Source organism: Drosophila simulans, chromosome 2R (genome assembly GCF_016746395.2).
Source record: "Drosophila simulans strain w501 chromosome 2R, Prin_Dsim_3.1, whole genome shotgun sequence".
In the NCBI taxonomy this organism is placed as follows: domain Eukaryota; kingdom Metazoa; phylum Arthropoda; class Insecta; order Diptera; family Drosophilidae; genus Drosophila; species Drosophila simulans.
The window spans coordinates 19,936,101-19,952,274 of NC_052521.2; the positions used below are offsets into that span (position 1 = coordinate 19,936,101).

The following is a 16,174-nucleotide window of genomic DNA, read 5'->3' on the forward strand; positions in this document are numbered from 1 at the left end:
TGTGCTAAGCTGAATTGTTTGCCAAAAACCCATTAAGATATATGAAGAATAAGACAGAGCCAATCTACATATTCTTCATAAATCATTGTTAGTTAGATAACACTTTAGGGGCATTTATAATCGGAAATTATCACTACTTTTGTGGCCAGCACTATACGATAAGGATTTAGCATTGCAAAAGTGCCAGCCAGACACATTCATCAGCTACCTGTGCTCCTGGGCAATCGTCAATCCTTCGGACGTCCTTCGCTACCTCCTTTGAGTGACTGACAGACCCTCACTGCAGCCAGTAGGCTCCTTGGGCTCCTTGTGCTTGGCTTTAATTAAGCGACCCATTTGCCCAGGAATTGCATCTCCGGCAGGTACACACAATTCACTGGGGAAATATTTGCATTCCATGTATCCATCCACTCGCAGTCTAAACGCCCGCGCTGCTCGAGAGGAAGGCCAGGATTTTGGGGTTGTGGTCGGTTGAGAATAAGGTGGCTTTTGAGATGTCATAAGCAGAAATCGCTTCTTGGACCCTCGAAAATTGCCGAGCTTAATTGGATGCAAAATTAACAGTTAAGGCATTTAGCGCTGCCAGGAAAATGACAGCTGAAGTGTGTGGCTTGGGAGTCATCTTCCTTGACTGGCCCGGGTTAACCGAAAGCCAGAAACCACAAAACAGGCGGGTAACAAGACTCTTGGACGGATTTTAAGACGGCTTATTCTCGTCCTGGAAAAAGTGCTGAATATTTTATTTCTAGAATCATCTAAATTTAATGGCCACATTTATCTGAGCATTGGAAAAAGTTCCCGACTTTACCCTTTCGCACAAAAGCAGCTGAAAGATTATTTCTTATGCAATTATCTTGCGTAGCGTGTGCTCTTGATATCCTTGGACCAAATCGCCCATTAGGAGCTATGGCTCACTCTCGTTTCGTCCTAACCAGTGCCAGTTTCCTGCCCCTATCGCTGTCTCGCTCCGAATGTCAAAACATGTGTGTCAAAACAATTGTCATGCATTCTGCGTGGGTTGTGGCTGGAAGTTGAACTCTTCCCTCGATTTAGACCCCTTGCAATTATCAGCCATTGACATGTGTTAACAATCAGCTACCCAAACGACCCTCTGGGCTGGTAACATCCTCCCTGCTCCGTTCAACATTTCCGCCAGATATTTTAGCCCATTTCCTGCAGCCTTTCATCCTGAAATCAATATGGGGAGCATGTGTGAGAGGTTAGTTCTGCCATCAGCGCCTTGATTACTGCTGTCGTATTATTTTCACACTTGAAATGCTGCCCGACTTGGCTCGTACATCACGAATCGCCGGGTGAATCGATGTGGCATCGGTTCTTGGTCATTATCAACGCTGGCCATTATGTGACACTTGGCTGTCACTTTACATGCGACGAGTCCTTGCTCGTTCCCTCTCTGATATCCCGACATCCTTTCAGCTGTCAGCGTCCGGTTATTTCCTCTCGCTTCCCAGCGGAGGATGCTGAGCCAAGGATTTTGTAGTTTTCATACTTTGAAATTCATCGCATATATGCGAGTACCTTACTCAGAACATTTACTCATACAACAAAAATAGAAGAAGTTTTAAAAGGGTTATGATATTGGAGTGCAATGGCCCAGCTAACTGAATGAATATTCTTTTTAAGGTGGCCTTGCTCTAGAAATCACTTACATCACTTAAAAAATCTTTACACAACACACCACAAAATCCAGAATGCAGTTAGCCAAATATTCAATATTTTTGTTCATTTTATGCGGAATCCTGGTAAGTCTACCGATAATAGTTAACTTGATGTCATGCTAAGCACATGTAAACCTAAGATCCCGGTAGAAATAGTAGCCAGATCACTGGAAAAGAAACAGCCGAGAGGATCAGTCGCCAGAACTGGGGAGGGTGAAGCGCCGGCAGAGGGTGCTGCTGCCCCTGGTGGAAAACCTGAACACATAAAGCGCGAAGGAGGAGAAATGCCTGAAATGCCCATGGACCTGAACACGATGCACGCGCCATGTGACATGGACACCAGGGGCAGGCAGAGCTACATATTCGCCTTTCCCAACCATTGCATTTGGGCGTTCAACAATCGGTACATGAGCGAAACTCATTTCCGCATCTACAAGACCTACCAGTTGGAAGGATTTTTCTTTGGCCAGTATTACGAGCGGCTTAAGCGTTACGAATTCGAGCCACATTCCTACGATTACAATATGTGATGCAATGTGCTTAAAGTGCAGCGAACAAATTCTAACTATTCCGACGGACTACTGAGACATTTCCATTATAATATATATTATTTATAGCATGCCTTGAATGTTTTGCCTTTTGAGCGCACAAAAAACGATGTCCGATAATGAGTTTTCGTGGTTATAAGTAACAAAGTAACTTTCCAGATTCTTATCATCTATGAAAGACGCTTTTCTGGCCATTTTCACCGCGTTTTGACAGGCATCGCAAGCTGCGTTCAATGGGAGCGGAAATTTGATATTCCTCAAAAGCATTTTCACTGTTTGCTCTGCGAAAGTAGGAAGTAATGTGCGTAGCAACTGCTGTTCAATTTCCCACGATTGGAGCTGAATCTGATGACCTTTTGGACGCCACTGTCATAAAAAAGGAATCCCAATCTCGCATGTTAAAATTTTGTCATTATGACCACATTTATATTGTTGATTCCTGTTTTAATTGCGGCCCTATTCATGGCTGTAATGAAACATAATCAATCAACTTCATTCGTTTGGGCGAAAACAAATAAGGTGCAACGCCTTAAGTGAATTGGGTCTACGATTTTTATCTGCCAAATTCCAGGCTCCGGATAGCATTTGTGTGTAATTTGTAATTTTGCGGATCATCAATCAGCTGTCGTCAGCTGTCGAGCTGCGATTTGGTTCTGTGGATAAGCAAAATTAGAGGAAAAGCCGGGTTCGGCTCTTGTTTCACTTTGATTTATCGATGACTTGGGAAAACAAAAAGTTTTCTTTTTAATTACAGACTCTGCTGGGTCTCGCGCCAAATTGAGTTTTTCATTACCATTCTGTATAATTAACAAATTGAGTTAGCCTTTTTCCGCATATTTTTTACCATTTAACTAATTATAAATAGCACCAAGCAAACATTTACTTCGCTTATGTTTACTATTATTTTTACTCGAACATAAAAATGGCACTCGCTTGAATTCTGAATATAGTAGAGTTTACAATAAACTTTTGCTACTTTTGTTATTTCTGATTAAATTTAATTTTTAATTGGCCATTCTAGATGAATTTTGATTCGCCTCTTTGGGGTGAGGTTTTTAAATTATTAATTAAAAGTCGAGAGACGGACCGCAAAACAAAAAAAACAAAAATTCAAGACGATGAAAATGGTCTGTGGAATATATTTGAAAATATATGCGCACGAGGAATTGTGCAAATATTTTGTATCATTAAAATTTAAAAGAATTTCTTTTCCCAAGCTCACGTCAAGAGTTTCTATGCCGATGAGCTTTTCTTCTCAGTTTCTGCTTTATGAGCAGAAGAACATTTCGCCTTGTCTTGCTTTCTGCCGTGGAGCTTTATTTATTTATTTCCGGAAACGTGCCCTTGAGATTAAAGTATTTCTCCTGCCCCACCCATCCGTACCACCCCCCCAGCAGAAGCGTTCGGCCATCTGTACGTAACTATGTACACCGTGTATATGCAAACGCAGATACATATCTGTCCGTTGTTCATTTGTTCATTAGGTTCCTTTGCGCGCTCCTTCTTGGCCGAGAGCTCCTTTGGCGCAATTCTCGCGCGTGTCTGGGTGTTTGGTCAAAGTTGTTCAAAGTTTCCACACCCACCCCCACACCCACCCTACCCACCGCCTACCGTCCGGTCACGCCCCTTAAAAATGTCCTAGGCGTCGGTGGCTTGCTTTGCTTCACTCAGTGCACTCAGAGAAATGATACCATACTTCTAAGCTTATGTAGTATAAATTATCTAATAAATAATAGTTCTGTATACCCACAAAAAATGCCGAAAAGGTTAAGTATACCTTTAAAAGTATGTTTAGAAAGACTAATACATATTAAATACTGCGATTTCTCTATTTATACTGTAGGGAACACTTTCGGCCTTTGTTTTAAGTGCATTCCTGTGACCATTTGCGCGCCTCTAATGAAAACACAATACAAATTTTGCGCTTTTCTGCCTTCCCAAGTGGCTGTGAAATTTTTGATGAGTTTGTCAGCTTGTGGGAATTGTGCCAATCGCCGGCGCTTCTGCTGTCGCCGAACGAATACTTATTAAGCGCACTGTGCGCTCTTCGCAATTTGGTTCGATCTAATTAAGCCGCTGCTCCCTCGCTCCTTGGGAGTGAAGGTCAAAGGCCGTCGTCTTCTGCTGAAGATTGCCCATTGCCAGATAATTATTCGATGACTGCACGACACACTTAAGTGGATGACTATTTTTGCAGTAATTCCATTAGTCTGGAGCACATTCCTCCCCGTTCTGCGGCACAAAGTCAATAAACAACTTCATCTTAGTCTAAAGTTTCATCGGAGCGACAAAGTTCTCAACTTTCTTTTCTCTTGATGGCCAATTAGTTGGCTGAAATTGCAAAAGTCGTTTAAAGCGTTTATGGCCTATATGAATTTCAAACGCCAGCCGACTGAGAAATCAATCACCAGCCAAGACTTTTCGTTTTATAAATGTAGGCAAGTCTGATATCCATTTCCCCAGCTAACCTCGCTGCCTGCGATACCTTATTTTTCCTCCGCTTTTGAAACTGACACGCTGCTCTGAGGCACAAATCTCATTTCCCTTGTGGCGGCAGAAGCCACTGAAAAAATGCTCCCCTTTCCTCGTCCGTCGTTTCTTTTTTCGGGTAACCCAATTTGATGGCCAGTGCTCCGCTGCTTTGGCTCTCTGCTTACGTCACAGCTTCGCACCTCGCACAACTGGCTTTCTGTGTCACACACACTGGCAAAGGGGCGCGCACACACACATGCAGACAGACGGGGTCAAAATACTAGTGGTAGTGCAAATCGTTTTACAAAATTAACATCTTATAATTTCAAGGGTTTAAACTAATGAAATGAAAAGTAGTTTTTGAACTTTCCCAAAACGTAGTTATTTAAAAACAAAATAAAAGACATATTGAAACCATTGTACGAGTAAATGTGCAAATTCCTCAAGAAACAAAGCTAAACAAATGTATGTTGAAGAACCCATACTGTATTTGACTATTACTCTGACCCCAGTTGTATTGACGCACACACATAACCGCTCTACATTATGGCCAAAAAGTGTACGAAACAACACATCGGAATGAGAGGCATAAAAAATGGTAACAAAATTACATACATCAAAGGTGTTTTTTTTTGTTTTTGTCTCTTTGAATATACGAGTGTGTGTGTGGGCGGAAGAGTGGGCGGGGCTGTGCAGGTTGTTTAAGGGTTGCTGCGGGCCATCATGCTGGTGGCTGGTGGCCCATTTGTGTTGTTGCTGCTGCTGACCAATGGTCCGTGTAATTTTTTGGCAAGCATCTCCCTGCATATCAGCGCACTTGTGAACCTTTTTGGTTTTTTGGAGATGGGTCATGGAACATGCGTCCCTGGCCCTGCGATTGCTTTTCCATGTTACCTTTCGCTCCACAGCCCCCCGCATCCTCGCAGCTCATTCACATTTATGATGAGTGTGCCCCCACTTTTCCAGCCCAGATAAACTTGGCAAATATGCGGCCCTAGTTTAAAGCCAGGGCACGCGCCGATTGACATCATTAAGCCCAGACCATCCCGAAGAGCAGCTAGTGGCGGCACTAAATCATGATTCTGGCCATCCGAAAAAAAGTATGACAAAAAGTGAATGCACAACCAAATGAATGGCACACATGGGAAACGCTGTACGAGGGCTGGGCGGGAAAATGTAAAGAGTTTTGATTTATGCAAACAGTTTACTATTCACTGGGATAACAAAAAACGGCTTGCGCTGAAAATTACCTAGCTTAAAGCGGGAAATCCGGAGATGGGATCTCCGAAATGTAAATGAGCGTTATTCTCAATTTATTTCCGCTTGTATTGTATGGCAGCAGTTCAGAATGATAAAGTTGTTATGGTGAGACAAAGATATTTATACAGCAGCAGCGTATGGAATCCACTTAACCCGTTTTTATTTTAATATACCGTGCTGTGTGAACCTAATCCAATTAATAAAAGCCAGGAGGCAACTTTAAAGGGAAACCCGGCACATTGATCCTTAAGCAAACGGAACTCAATCAAGTTGTAAAGCGAGTATCCATATTTATGCGCATCCAGATGCTCTCAGATTTTTCGGCAATGGATCTATAAACAAGCCCATACAGCGAGGCTGTAAAGTTGATAAGACCAAGCCCCAAAATACGCTCCCCAGCCAGATGCTCCCCACAAAAATCGGCGTGCGTGTGTGGGTGCTTGTGTGTGGTTCTTTCTTCTCGCCTTGTTTGCACTTGGTTATTGATAGTGCTTCAATCTGAGGAAATAATAAATAAATGAGCCTAACGTCACGGCTCATGTCGTTGGCCCACCTACGCCCCACCTTGCCCCCGCGCCTCTCCGCAAACACGCAAACACATGCACACTTAAGCATACACGCACTCACACACACATGCGCTTAACAGCACACACACACACACACACAGCACACTCCCCCAAAACAGACTCATTCACTCACGACATTTCCTCTTCTGGTGCTGCTGCTCCTGTTTTCCATTTTCATTCTCTAGGCTCGTTCCCCCGTCTGTTTCTCAATTTTCCTCGGAGCTGCCAACATTTTTCACATCTCTGCTGTGCCTGCACTGAGAAAAATTCAATGCCCAACAAATGCTTTGTATAGATATTATATAAAGGTTTCTCTATAAAATAATTGCCTATAAAAAGTTTTACAAAATTGCAAATTGGCGCTACAATACACGTATGTAAAAAATACATATCTTAAATGTGGTAAATTAATGCACCCACATTTTCCCAGTGTATATATCTGCTCGCTCCTCTACGTACGTGTATGTGACGTATACGCAACGTGTGCCATATTTTTACATGCCCGCCGGGCAACAACAACTGCGACAACAAGCCGCCTGCAACTGACAGGTCGCACTGCCTATGACGACTGCCACAGGCCAGCATTTTCTTCTCCACTTTTTTTTAGCGCGCCTCGCAGCAGTGTGTCCACCGGCCCTCCTTCCATCGCATCGTTCGTTCCGCACAAAGAGCAAATTGTTTTTATAGAACACATCCTTCGCTCCTTCGCTTCCACTGCAACCCCCTGACATCTCAATTTGTTGGCATTGTTGTGCAGTTTGCTTGCGAGCTTACAAGTTTCTTATTGCAATGCAAATTAACATTTTTCCAGAGCGCGCATACACACGCACTTGGGTGAAATTTCATTAACATTGCGTATACGCCCGGTCGGCCGTGCACTCATTAAGTAATCTGTTTCAACTGGGGCTGCTGCAAGGCACCTGTCCATAAAATGCATTAATCAACCGCCTGGCAATTTACTTCGCATGCTGGGAAATTAAGCGTTGGCAAAAATTTTAACTGACGAAGCATCCGGCGTAAGTATTCACAAAGGAATGCGTTAAGTAATAGCATTTAAGGAGTGCAAATGGGAAAGCGTTATGTTTGTCATTGCACTTTATGCAAATGTGCAAATATTTCTTTAAAATCTTTAAATGGGCAACCCAAATAATTCACACATGACTTTTTTATGTCTAATTTGGAGTGACGCCCGTTGGCATCCATTTCATCGTTGGCCTGTCGATTTGCCTTTTAATAATTCGAGTGGCATTTTATCGTTTTCGGCATGAGTATGAGAACTCGGAAACATATATTTCTATCAGCTCAAAGAAAACATTTTCTGACATTTTAATATTTTGTTTTTATTATAGTGTCGCACTCGCACACACAACGGACACGCATTTGCTCTTAAATAATTCAGACACATGTAATGCCCCAGTATATTCATCGATACCCAAGCTCACTCTGTCAGTTTGCTCCGACTGTCATTGCTTTTAAAAACTTTACGGCACTTGTGGGTTTTTTGTTTTTTTGGTATTTTCATGAAAATAAGTGAGCAAGGGTGGACCAGCAGACGAAACAATGTAAACACAACATTTCCCAAGATTATTTTAGAAAATGAAGGAGCAGTACTATCTTAATTGCCTTTCAACGTCAAGAGTTCATTTAAAAATCTAAATCTCCTTTTAGTTTGAATTCAGAGCCACCCTAATGCGTATTCAAATATTTGTAGTAAATTACGGAGCGCATATCGAGTGAAAAGTGTCAGAGGCAAAGTTGGAGTAAGGTCAAGTTTTGTGTTCTCGTTTTTCGATATCTGGCAACCGTCTGCCAATCACAGTCGTGTGTGGGTGTGTGTGTGTCCTGGGGTCCTTTGCTATCTTCCATATCCTTTTACTTTGAATCCAGCAGCTGCTGCTTTTATGCCTTTCTCCCACATCATCGGCGGTGTCGAGATGTCGATGTCGTAGAATCGTCGCCGTCGCATTGCACATAAAACACTTTTATTGCTCATTTAGATATTTATGCGCAGTTTTATTATAATGAAAATTGTGCGTATGCGTGCGGTTTTTATTGTGATTGCATCGAGGCCAACGAAAGAGTCCCAAGTTGTGGTGCGTCACACAATTTTGCGCTCTCTATCTACCATCCACATCTGTATGTTTGCCGAGTTTCAAACTTTCAACTGCACGTGGTTTTGATTTGTTTTCCCCTCCGTATGGAGCTCAATTTTACGCAGCTTTTGCCTTTTTGCATTTTATGCGTTCTTGCTTTTTACGAGCCTCACGTCGACCGCAAAACAAATTCAAATGGCAAACGGCAAGCGGCAAGCGGCGAATGTCGCACAACGAATCGAGATCTGAGCCAAAAACCGAAGCTGATAAGTGTCCGCAGAAGTAGGCAACGATTTTTTCATCGCTTTCTGAGCCGCTGTGTGCCATTTAATTGCAAATTTATGTGTAAGCGCGTGGGGAGAAATTAATGACCGAAACTGCGTAACGAGCTTTCGAAAAAGTATGCGCCCCGCGATTGGCACTGGAACATGGTTGTACCATTAATTATCGCTGAAATTATCGATAAACGCGGAGAGGTGCTTTCCTTAAAATTATATAATAATTTAAACATTAATTGTGCACTTCAACCGATTACTTTTGTTACAGCCAGTATATGACGCGTTTATTGCCATTAAATATATCTCATCAAGTGAGCTTCTGAAACCATAATTATTTATTAACCATTCAGTTGATGGCATTTCATCCCATCTCATCTATATACAGTAAAATATAAAATTGAATGTGTATATGTATAGATATTTTTCTCTAGTACTAATGAGTTTTTGTCTAACACATGTTTATTTCAACTTTGCGGCAAATTTGGACGTATTTAGCTAAGTGCAATTAATGCACAAATTATAAAACCAGCATCGAGGCGGTTGCCACACCTACAACCACTCGAAATCAACAGCGACAGAACAACAGCCGCAGCAATAATAATTACAAACCAATTAAACGCATATTTACATATTGTCTTTGTCATAATGCAGTCGAAGATACAGATACAATGAATGCGATTACACACACTCATACACTCACATATACAGATGTAGATGCATCGCTGGGGACTCGCCAGCAACAACAACCATGACAACGACAACTGATTGACGACAAACTGTCAATGGCACGAACACAAAACCAAACGCATACGCGTACGTTATGGATCCTCCAGAACCACCAGCACCACCCAACACACATACCACATACAGCCACACTCATAGGCAATTGGATTTGCCATTTTCGTAAGTGAGTTTGAATGTGAGATTAAGCAAATATTGCGGTAAATTCAATTTTCAATTCAAAGCAATTGAGCAGGAAAAGGCGTTAACGAAATGCAAGGCTTTCCCAAGCAGTTGCTACCTCAAGGATCTCAGAAGTGTCTTGGCACTGATGCATTAATATTGCGCTTAACTAGCGAGCAACTTCAGGTCAAACTAACAGATTAAACATCAATATTTCTAGTTAAGTGTGGAACACAATAACTCAAAAGCTCACTAAATTCAATTTAGTTCGGTTTAACCATTTAAACAACTCAAATATCGCATACCATCAGAATAGGAACTTTATCGTGTCTTATTCAAAGCACTTTTAATTACTTTAGTTCTACAAAAAGCTACAAAAAGAATAATAATTAAAACTAAAACCAATGTTGATTATATAGAAGCGAATACTAAGATTGTTCAGAATGCTGAAGGATTGTACTCATGTTTATTTTCACCTATCTACGTATTGTGCGAAAATTCAGTTGTCAACGCAACTTGAAAGTTACTGCTGGCATCTATTATTAGCCAATTGCATCTTCCCACATTCCTTCACACATGTTTCTAGTCGATCTACACACACTCACACAGAGCACAATTTCTATCATGTTTTTTATGAGCTATTGTTAAAAACTGCCAGAAATACTAACTGACCATATCCTATGGGTTTCTTTTCAGTTAAATACATAAAGAGGAGGTTCTTACTATCGTATCAAATATTACTATCATCCAATAAAATGAATTTTACTCTACATACTATATACAAAATATAAAAATATATGAAAAACACTTCCATTTTCAATGCAAAGCAGCTGGATGAACTTGCAATCAGATTTCCATGCTGTATACTATGTACCTACATACTTATGTACATATATGCAACAAATAAAAGTGTATACCATGTGCTATTGTTTCGCTGAGTGCACACACCGAGGATGGTCCATTAGAGTGGTCAGTTGGCCAGTTGACATCCGTCCTCCGGAGCCTCGTTTCGTCTCCTTTGGCTAATGCGGCCACTGGGCAGTCAACTGATTCTGGTTCGTCCAGCCCCAACTGCCTTGTACAGCACTCCTTGTGTAGCGCAGTTGTGTTGATTTTGCCCTTTGGCTGACACAGAATGTTGTTGACTTTGCATATTAAAACTAAATGAGAATGCAGAAGCGGGTAACAACAGAACGGGGGCATTGTTGAAAGATGGTGGGTGGGAGGTGGCGAGGCACTTGGGCACTTATAAGGCTACTTTTTCATTTGTGACGCCCACGTTAAACTTTAATTAATTATATACAGTTTGTTTGGCAAATTAAAAATTGTTGACTTTCACAGAATCGCAGAATGATGACGGGGCCGATGGAGAGGAACCGGAAAATGAGGTTGGGGGAATTTTAATTAGGCAACCCCACTCCCACACCCACACACACATAAACAGGCAGACAGACAGAGTGAAAGGTTGCGTAAGAGGCTTAAAGTGCGAAAATGGTAGAAAAACTGCTATAGGAAAATGTGAAATGCTGTCGAGTGTGACGTCCAATAAGAATTAGAGGCCAACAGGAGCGTCAAACAGAGCCAGTTGTTGCTGTTTTCCTTATTGCCATTGATTGACACGAAAAGCGGCCACGCTTTCAGGTGTGTGTGTTCGTTTGTTTGTGTGTGTTTTTGTGTGTGTGTATTTCACGGGTCCGCAATTTTTGGCACAGACGTGGGCAAATTGGGTGAAAGGGCCAGGGCGCTGGGAACCTGCTTTTCAGTGGCTGATGGGAGAGATGGAGATGCTGAGAAGGCTCCAACGTGGCCATCCACGCTAATTGGAGCACGTCGCAGCACACTCCTACACTGCAAAAAAGTAGCGCCCGATATCGATAACAAATTCAGCATATTTGCATAAGTTCTTTTCGTCTACAGATAATTGTTTTAGAAACTTTGTTTGATATCCGTTATTTTTTCTCTTCCAAATTTCGATATCGATTCCAGACTTGCTTATGGAACAATTTTCCAAGCCGGTCAGCTTATCACCTAACTCTTTTCCCAGTGTACACGTGCAAAGACCCAGGTGAAAACGAAGAAATGCACTTAATTGGAATACGACGCGGAGTGTAGGACAAGTGCGTTGCCATTGCTCTATGATTAATTAGTGGTCACCGGAAAGGTTGCGGACAAAATAGCGAAGTACACGGGGTGAAAAACTAAAACTGTCCGCACAGATGATTGATACCTTTGGAAAAAAAAGTTGGCAAAAATCAATTCGAAAGCACTTTAGTTCAGGTGTTCTAAAGTGCCATAATTGTTCCCATTTTTCGCAACCCAATCAAATTATTGATTTTACAATCTACTTTAGGGCTAGAGGTGTGGAATTAATTGCCTCGGCATTCTCGGCAGCGAAACAAAGCCATCGTCTCCAGCGAGAATTCCCCCCTGAAATGAAGCTTTTCTCGACGTTTGTCGCGTTTCGTCTTACGCATAATTAGCCAGCGTAAGTAAACTCCTTAAGCTGCAGTTAAAAGCCATAAAACTTGCGCGCATCGTTGGCTGTCATGTTAAATTCATAATTTCAATTTGAAATTGTTATTACAGCCGTCGTTGTTTTGCCCGTCCCGTCCCATCGCCTCCCATCCCACCCCCTTCATTTCGCCTTAGCTCCCCCTTCAGGATCCTGCCTGATTATTATTGACAGTTGCCGACGTCTTCTGTTCCGTTATGTTCTGTTCTGTTCAGGGCTGTCCTGTTCTCTTGGCTTTGTTTTAGTTGTCAGACACACACCCTATCCTGCTCATTTTAGTCTCATAAATATGCAAATTAATCATTTGCGGAAATTTACATACTTAATAAGTCGCTTTAATTAAATGTTCACGCACGCATGCCTTGCAATCTTGCCCCCGAGAGTCGCATGAAATCGGCGGAATCCTTTTTTCTACATTAATGCCAGCTTGTTAATTGTGCTGCAGCTGGAATTCATCTCCATACAGCTCTGGATCTCGATATGTATCGGGCACTATGTTAAAAAACTCTGGCCAACTGGCAACTGTTTCGCATTTTTCGGGACACGGTCACGTTTTCATTCAAAGCACCAGTGGCAACAGCACAAAAACAGTTTATCTGCCGAAAACAGCAAACAAAAAATTAAGAAAAAACAGGGGAAAAAAAAACGATGAGCACAGAAATCTTTTTTATGTGTTCAACGAAAATTTTCCCCAAAACGAAAAAGAGCACCAGTGGCATTAAAAAAAGTATGCAAACTGAGGCGCAGCGAACATAAATTAACATTTTTATGCCCCGCTGCAATGGACCAACAAGAAGTTGGCTCAAAAACTGAAACCGGTTGGAGAATGGGTTCTTGGGTGGTGGGACCTACCAGCGGCTTCTAATGCCCGCATTATTTACGAGGAAGCTGAGGGCCCATTCACATCTCTCCATTTCATTTCATTTCATTTTATTTCATTTCTGTGCTGTTATGCTCTGTCCTGTTCGTTTCGTTTCGTTTCCATTTCGCCTCGCCGCATTCCCTGCCATTTGCCTTTGACGCCACAAATAATTTTAATTGGTTTTCCTTTTGGGCAGACCCTCAACCCCAGATGGTAATGACTTTATTTCTATATATTGTGAATTCACTGGGTTCTAAAACCATAAGACCATAACTTGCCATCGACCAAGGGTAAGCAAGAAATATCAACAAAATTGGTCATCAATTTGGAAGCAAATTGGACATACGGAGGTAAATCAAACAGAAGAGAGATTAGATACCAGTTTGTGTGAATGGCGAAAATATTTTTAAGTTTGTCAACAAGATAGAAGTAGCTCAAACAACATTAATTTACCAGAATGCTGATAGTGAACAACCTAAATCATCCCTCAAATATGCTATAGCATTCTCCATTTATTCATATTATTAAACTTTTGCAAGTGTGTTTTGTGCAGCAGCCGCAATTGCAATTTGATTTGGGCAAATTTACATAAATGCGAATATGTGTTGTTTGTGGATTTGCACTAGCAACTTTTGGTTTTGATGAATGGGAAAACAGTTGCTGGCAGATAGAAGGTGGGGAAGACGAGCTGCCGCAATTATGTGAATTGGGTTATTTCCCAAAGTTATATAATTGCCAAAATACTCAATTTAATATCACAAGTACAAACAAATTTATATTTTTTTAGCCAAACAGTGAAGTTATTATAATCTGAAGTAGATACTGTGGAAGTACATTTAGTAAAATACATATGTACACTGCTATAATGTTATAGTTTGCTTTTAATGAGAAGTATGGCAAATAAATGAAACAGACAATGTACATATACATACATATGTATGGACATATATACATACATACGAGTAGATATTGATAGTGCAATCAACCAGCGGAAATTGCAATTTGTAGCATACTTTTTGGGCCTTGCTGACCATTAACTCACCTTTCTTTGCTGCAAGTTTCACTTTTGCTTTCGTCCTTTCTTCAACTCTCTTTCTCTCTCGCTCTCTCTCTCTCTCTTGGTCGTTCTCTCGCTCTCCTTCTCTCTCTATCTCTTTGGCTCTCCTTTTTCTATTCTTTTTTTCACTCACTCAGACAGCTTAGCAAGCCATTGTTTTAGTTGTAGCTGCTAATGTTGTTGTTGCTTTTGTTGTCATTCCGAAGTCAGCGACACACACGCACACACACTGGCACACACACGCATAACGGTTGTCGTGGGAGAGGGACGGCGGACGAGCGGGCGAATTCATTAGGCATGCGGGAATTTTAATTTCACTTGCTCACACGCGCGCACATATGTGGCGACATATTTCTCAAACATTTTCGTTAGATGATGTTGTTCTTGCTGTTGCTGTTGTTGCTATTATGCTTGTTGTTGTTGTTTTTCCTCCCGTAGCCGATGTCGTTGTTGTTGGTGCTGGGCATTCTATGGCCTTTGTTTTTGCCCGAGCGGCGCTTTTCAATTTGCATGTCGCGCTGACCTTGCCGCCAAGTGGAAATAACTGTGCCAGCACACACGCACACACGCGTTCTTTCACGCTGACAGCTGTCAAAAATTGCGGATGGCGGATGGCGAATGGCGGATGCGAATGCGGATTTTACAGCTGTATGTGTAGCTGGAGCACGTAGATGCCGCCGATACGCGGCTGCCGGCGAGGATAACGGTCCAAAATCTCCATCTTTTCACAAAAAACTAGAGAGTTTAATGTTCAGTCAAGTGCGTGAGTGAGTGGGATGGAGGACGCACTCGCCCCCCTGCTTCCACACTTCCTCTCCCGCTCGCACTTCGTGCTCCTAAGCTTATTTATCTTTTCCCCGTTGCCTTTGTTCTACGCTCTCTGTGCGTGCGGTTCTTATATATGTGTGTGTGTGATGACAAATTTCTGTCATTGTCTGTGTGCAGCAGCAGGAGCAGCATCCAAATATAAAAAAAGAAAACCGAGTATCTCTTCCAGTTTCAGAGTTTTCGTTCCTCTTTTTTATGTGTTTTTTGGAGATTGGACGCTGGATGTCCAGTTCTTTGTTGCGATAATTTGCATAATAAACGTTGTTGTCGAAAATTAAGAAAAATGAAACGGAACACCGGATAACACGTGGCCAGAAATTTCAAGACTTTTCTGGCCCCGCAGAAGGCAGCTTTCTGGACTTTTTCGGAGGGGAGGTGGTGAAAATCCAGTAGGTTTATCCTCACACAAATATCCTCACATTAATGGCACATGCAATTTTCCCCTACATTTGGCACCTAGCACCCAGCTTTCACCCGCAGTACCGTTATGTACCGTTATACCGTTCCGTTTTACCGCCGCGTTGTGTTCACAGGACCGCACAAGCTCAGACTGAAGCGACGAAGTGAAGCTGCGTGAGCGAGCGGCTGGATGCTTTTACGCTTTAATACTAAAAAAAAAAGTAAAACGGTCCTTTTTGCTTTCGTTCGCTCGCGCGCACAGCTTCCTTTGCTTCCTCTTTGTCGACGGCGTGTAGACTTTCTCGCCGCTCTCTTTGCGCAACAATGAAACGCTTGAAAGTCTCCAAAATGAACAGACCGTTTTAATAACTCGGCCATATTTCGAACGCATTCCGATAAGCATTTACTCCAAAATCCACTATGTAATTCTGTTAAGGTAAATAGGGATGTAATCTGCCCATCTAATTACCATAGCATGCTTTTAGGCTTCTAATTAATTAGCCCAGAGCTCTTCAAAGCATAATTATGGCTGCGTTTATATATAAATGAAGTTATCGCCACAGTTTTTAACGATCTTCGGTATTGTCACTCGACGTAATTCCCTTGGTATTATCAAATTAGTGTGAATGAATCACATGAATGGATTTAAAATTTTCTAATAAGATTTCAAAAGTAAACACATCATCAACTATCGTATGTATTAATGTCACCACCAAG

General features: G+C 41.8%; 2 protein-coding genes across 8 annotated transcripts in view; one reads left to right on the forward strand and one right to left on the reverse strand.

Moving 5' to 3' along the window:
* LOC6735757 (cyclic nucleotide-gated cation channel beta-3) overlaps positions 1–15,683 on the reverse strand; it is a 56,919-nt gene extending 41,236 nt beyond the window's left edge. For 2 of the 6 annotated variants that reach the window (XM_016181349.3, XM_016181350.3), the window contains exon 1: positions 14,216–15,682. The gene's annotated coding sequence lies outside the window, so the exon portion shown is untranslated. Of the gene's footprint in view, positions 1–14,215 lie in introns of all 6 variants that reach the window. The other 4 variants (XM_016181347.3, XM_016181351.3, XM_016181346.3 and 1 more) reach the window with 4 other exon arrangements.
* On the forward strand, positions 1,611–2,765 carry LOC6740618. Of its 2 annotated transcripts, none has more exons than XM_016174885.3 (2): positions 1,611–1,763; positions 1,820–2,765. In XM_016174885.3, the coding sequence occupies exons 1-2, from the start codon at positions 1,713–1,715 to the stop codon at positions 2,207–2,209; spliced, it is 441 nt and encodes a 146-aa protein (XP_016029130.1). In that variant the 5' UTR covers positions 1,611–1,712; the 3' UTR covers positions 2,210–2,765. The 2 variants fall into 2 exon arrangements, with proteins under 2 accessions (XP_016029130.1, XP_016029129.1); XM_016174884.3 differs by having other exon boundaries at positions 1,634–1,763; positions 1,830–2,765.
* Positions 15,684–16,174: the final 491 nt, after the last annotated feature.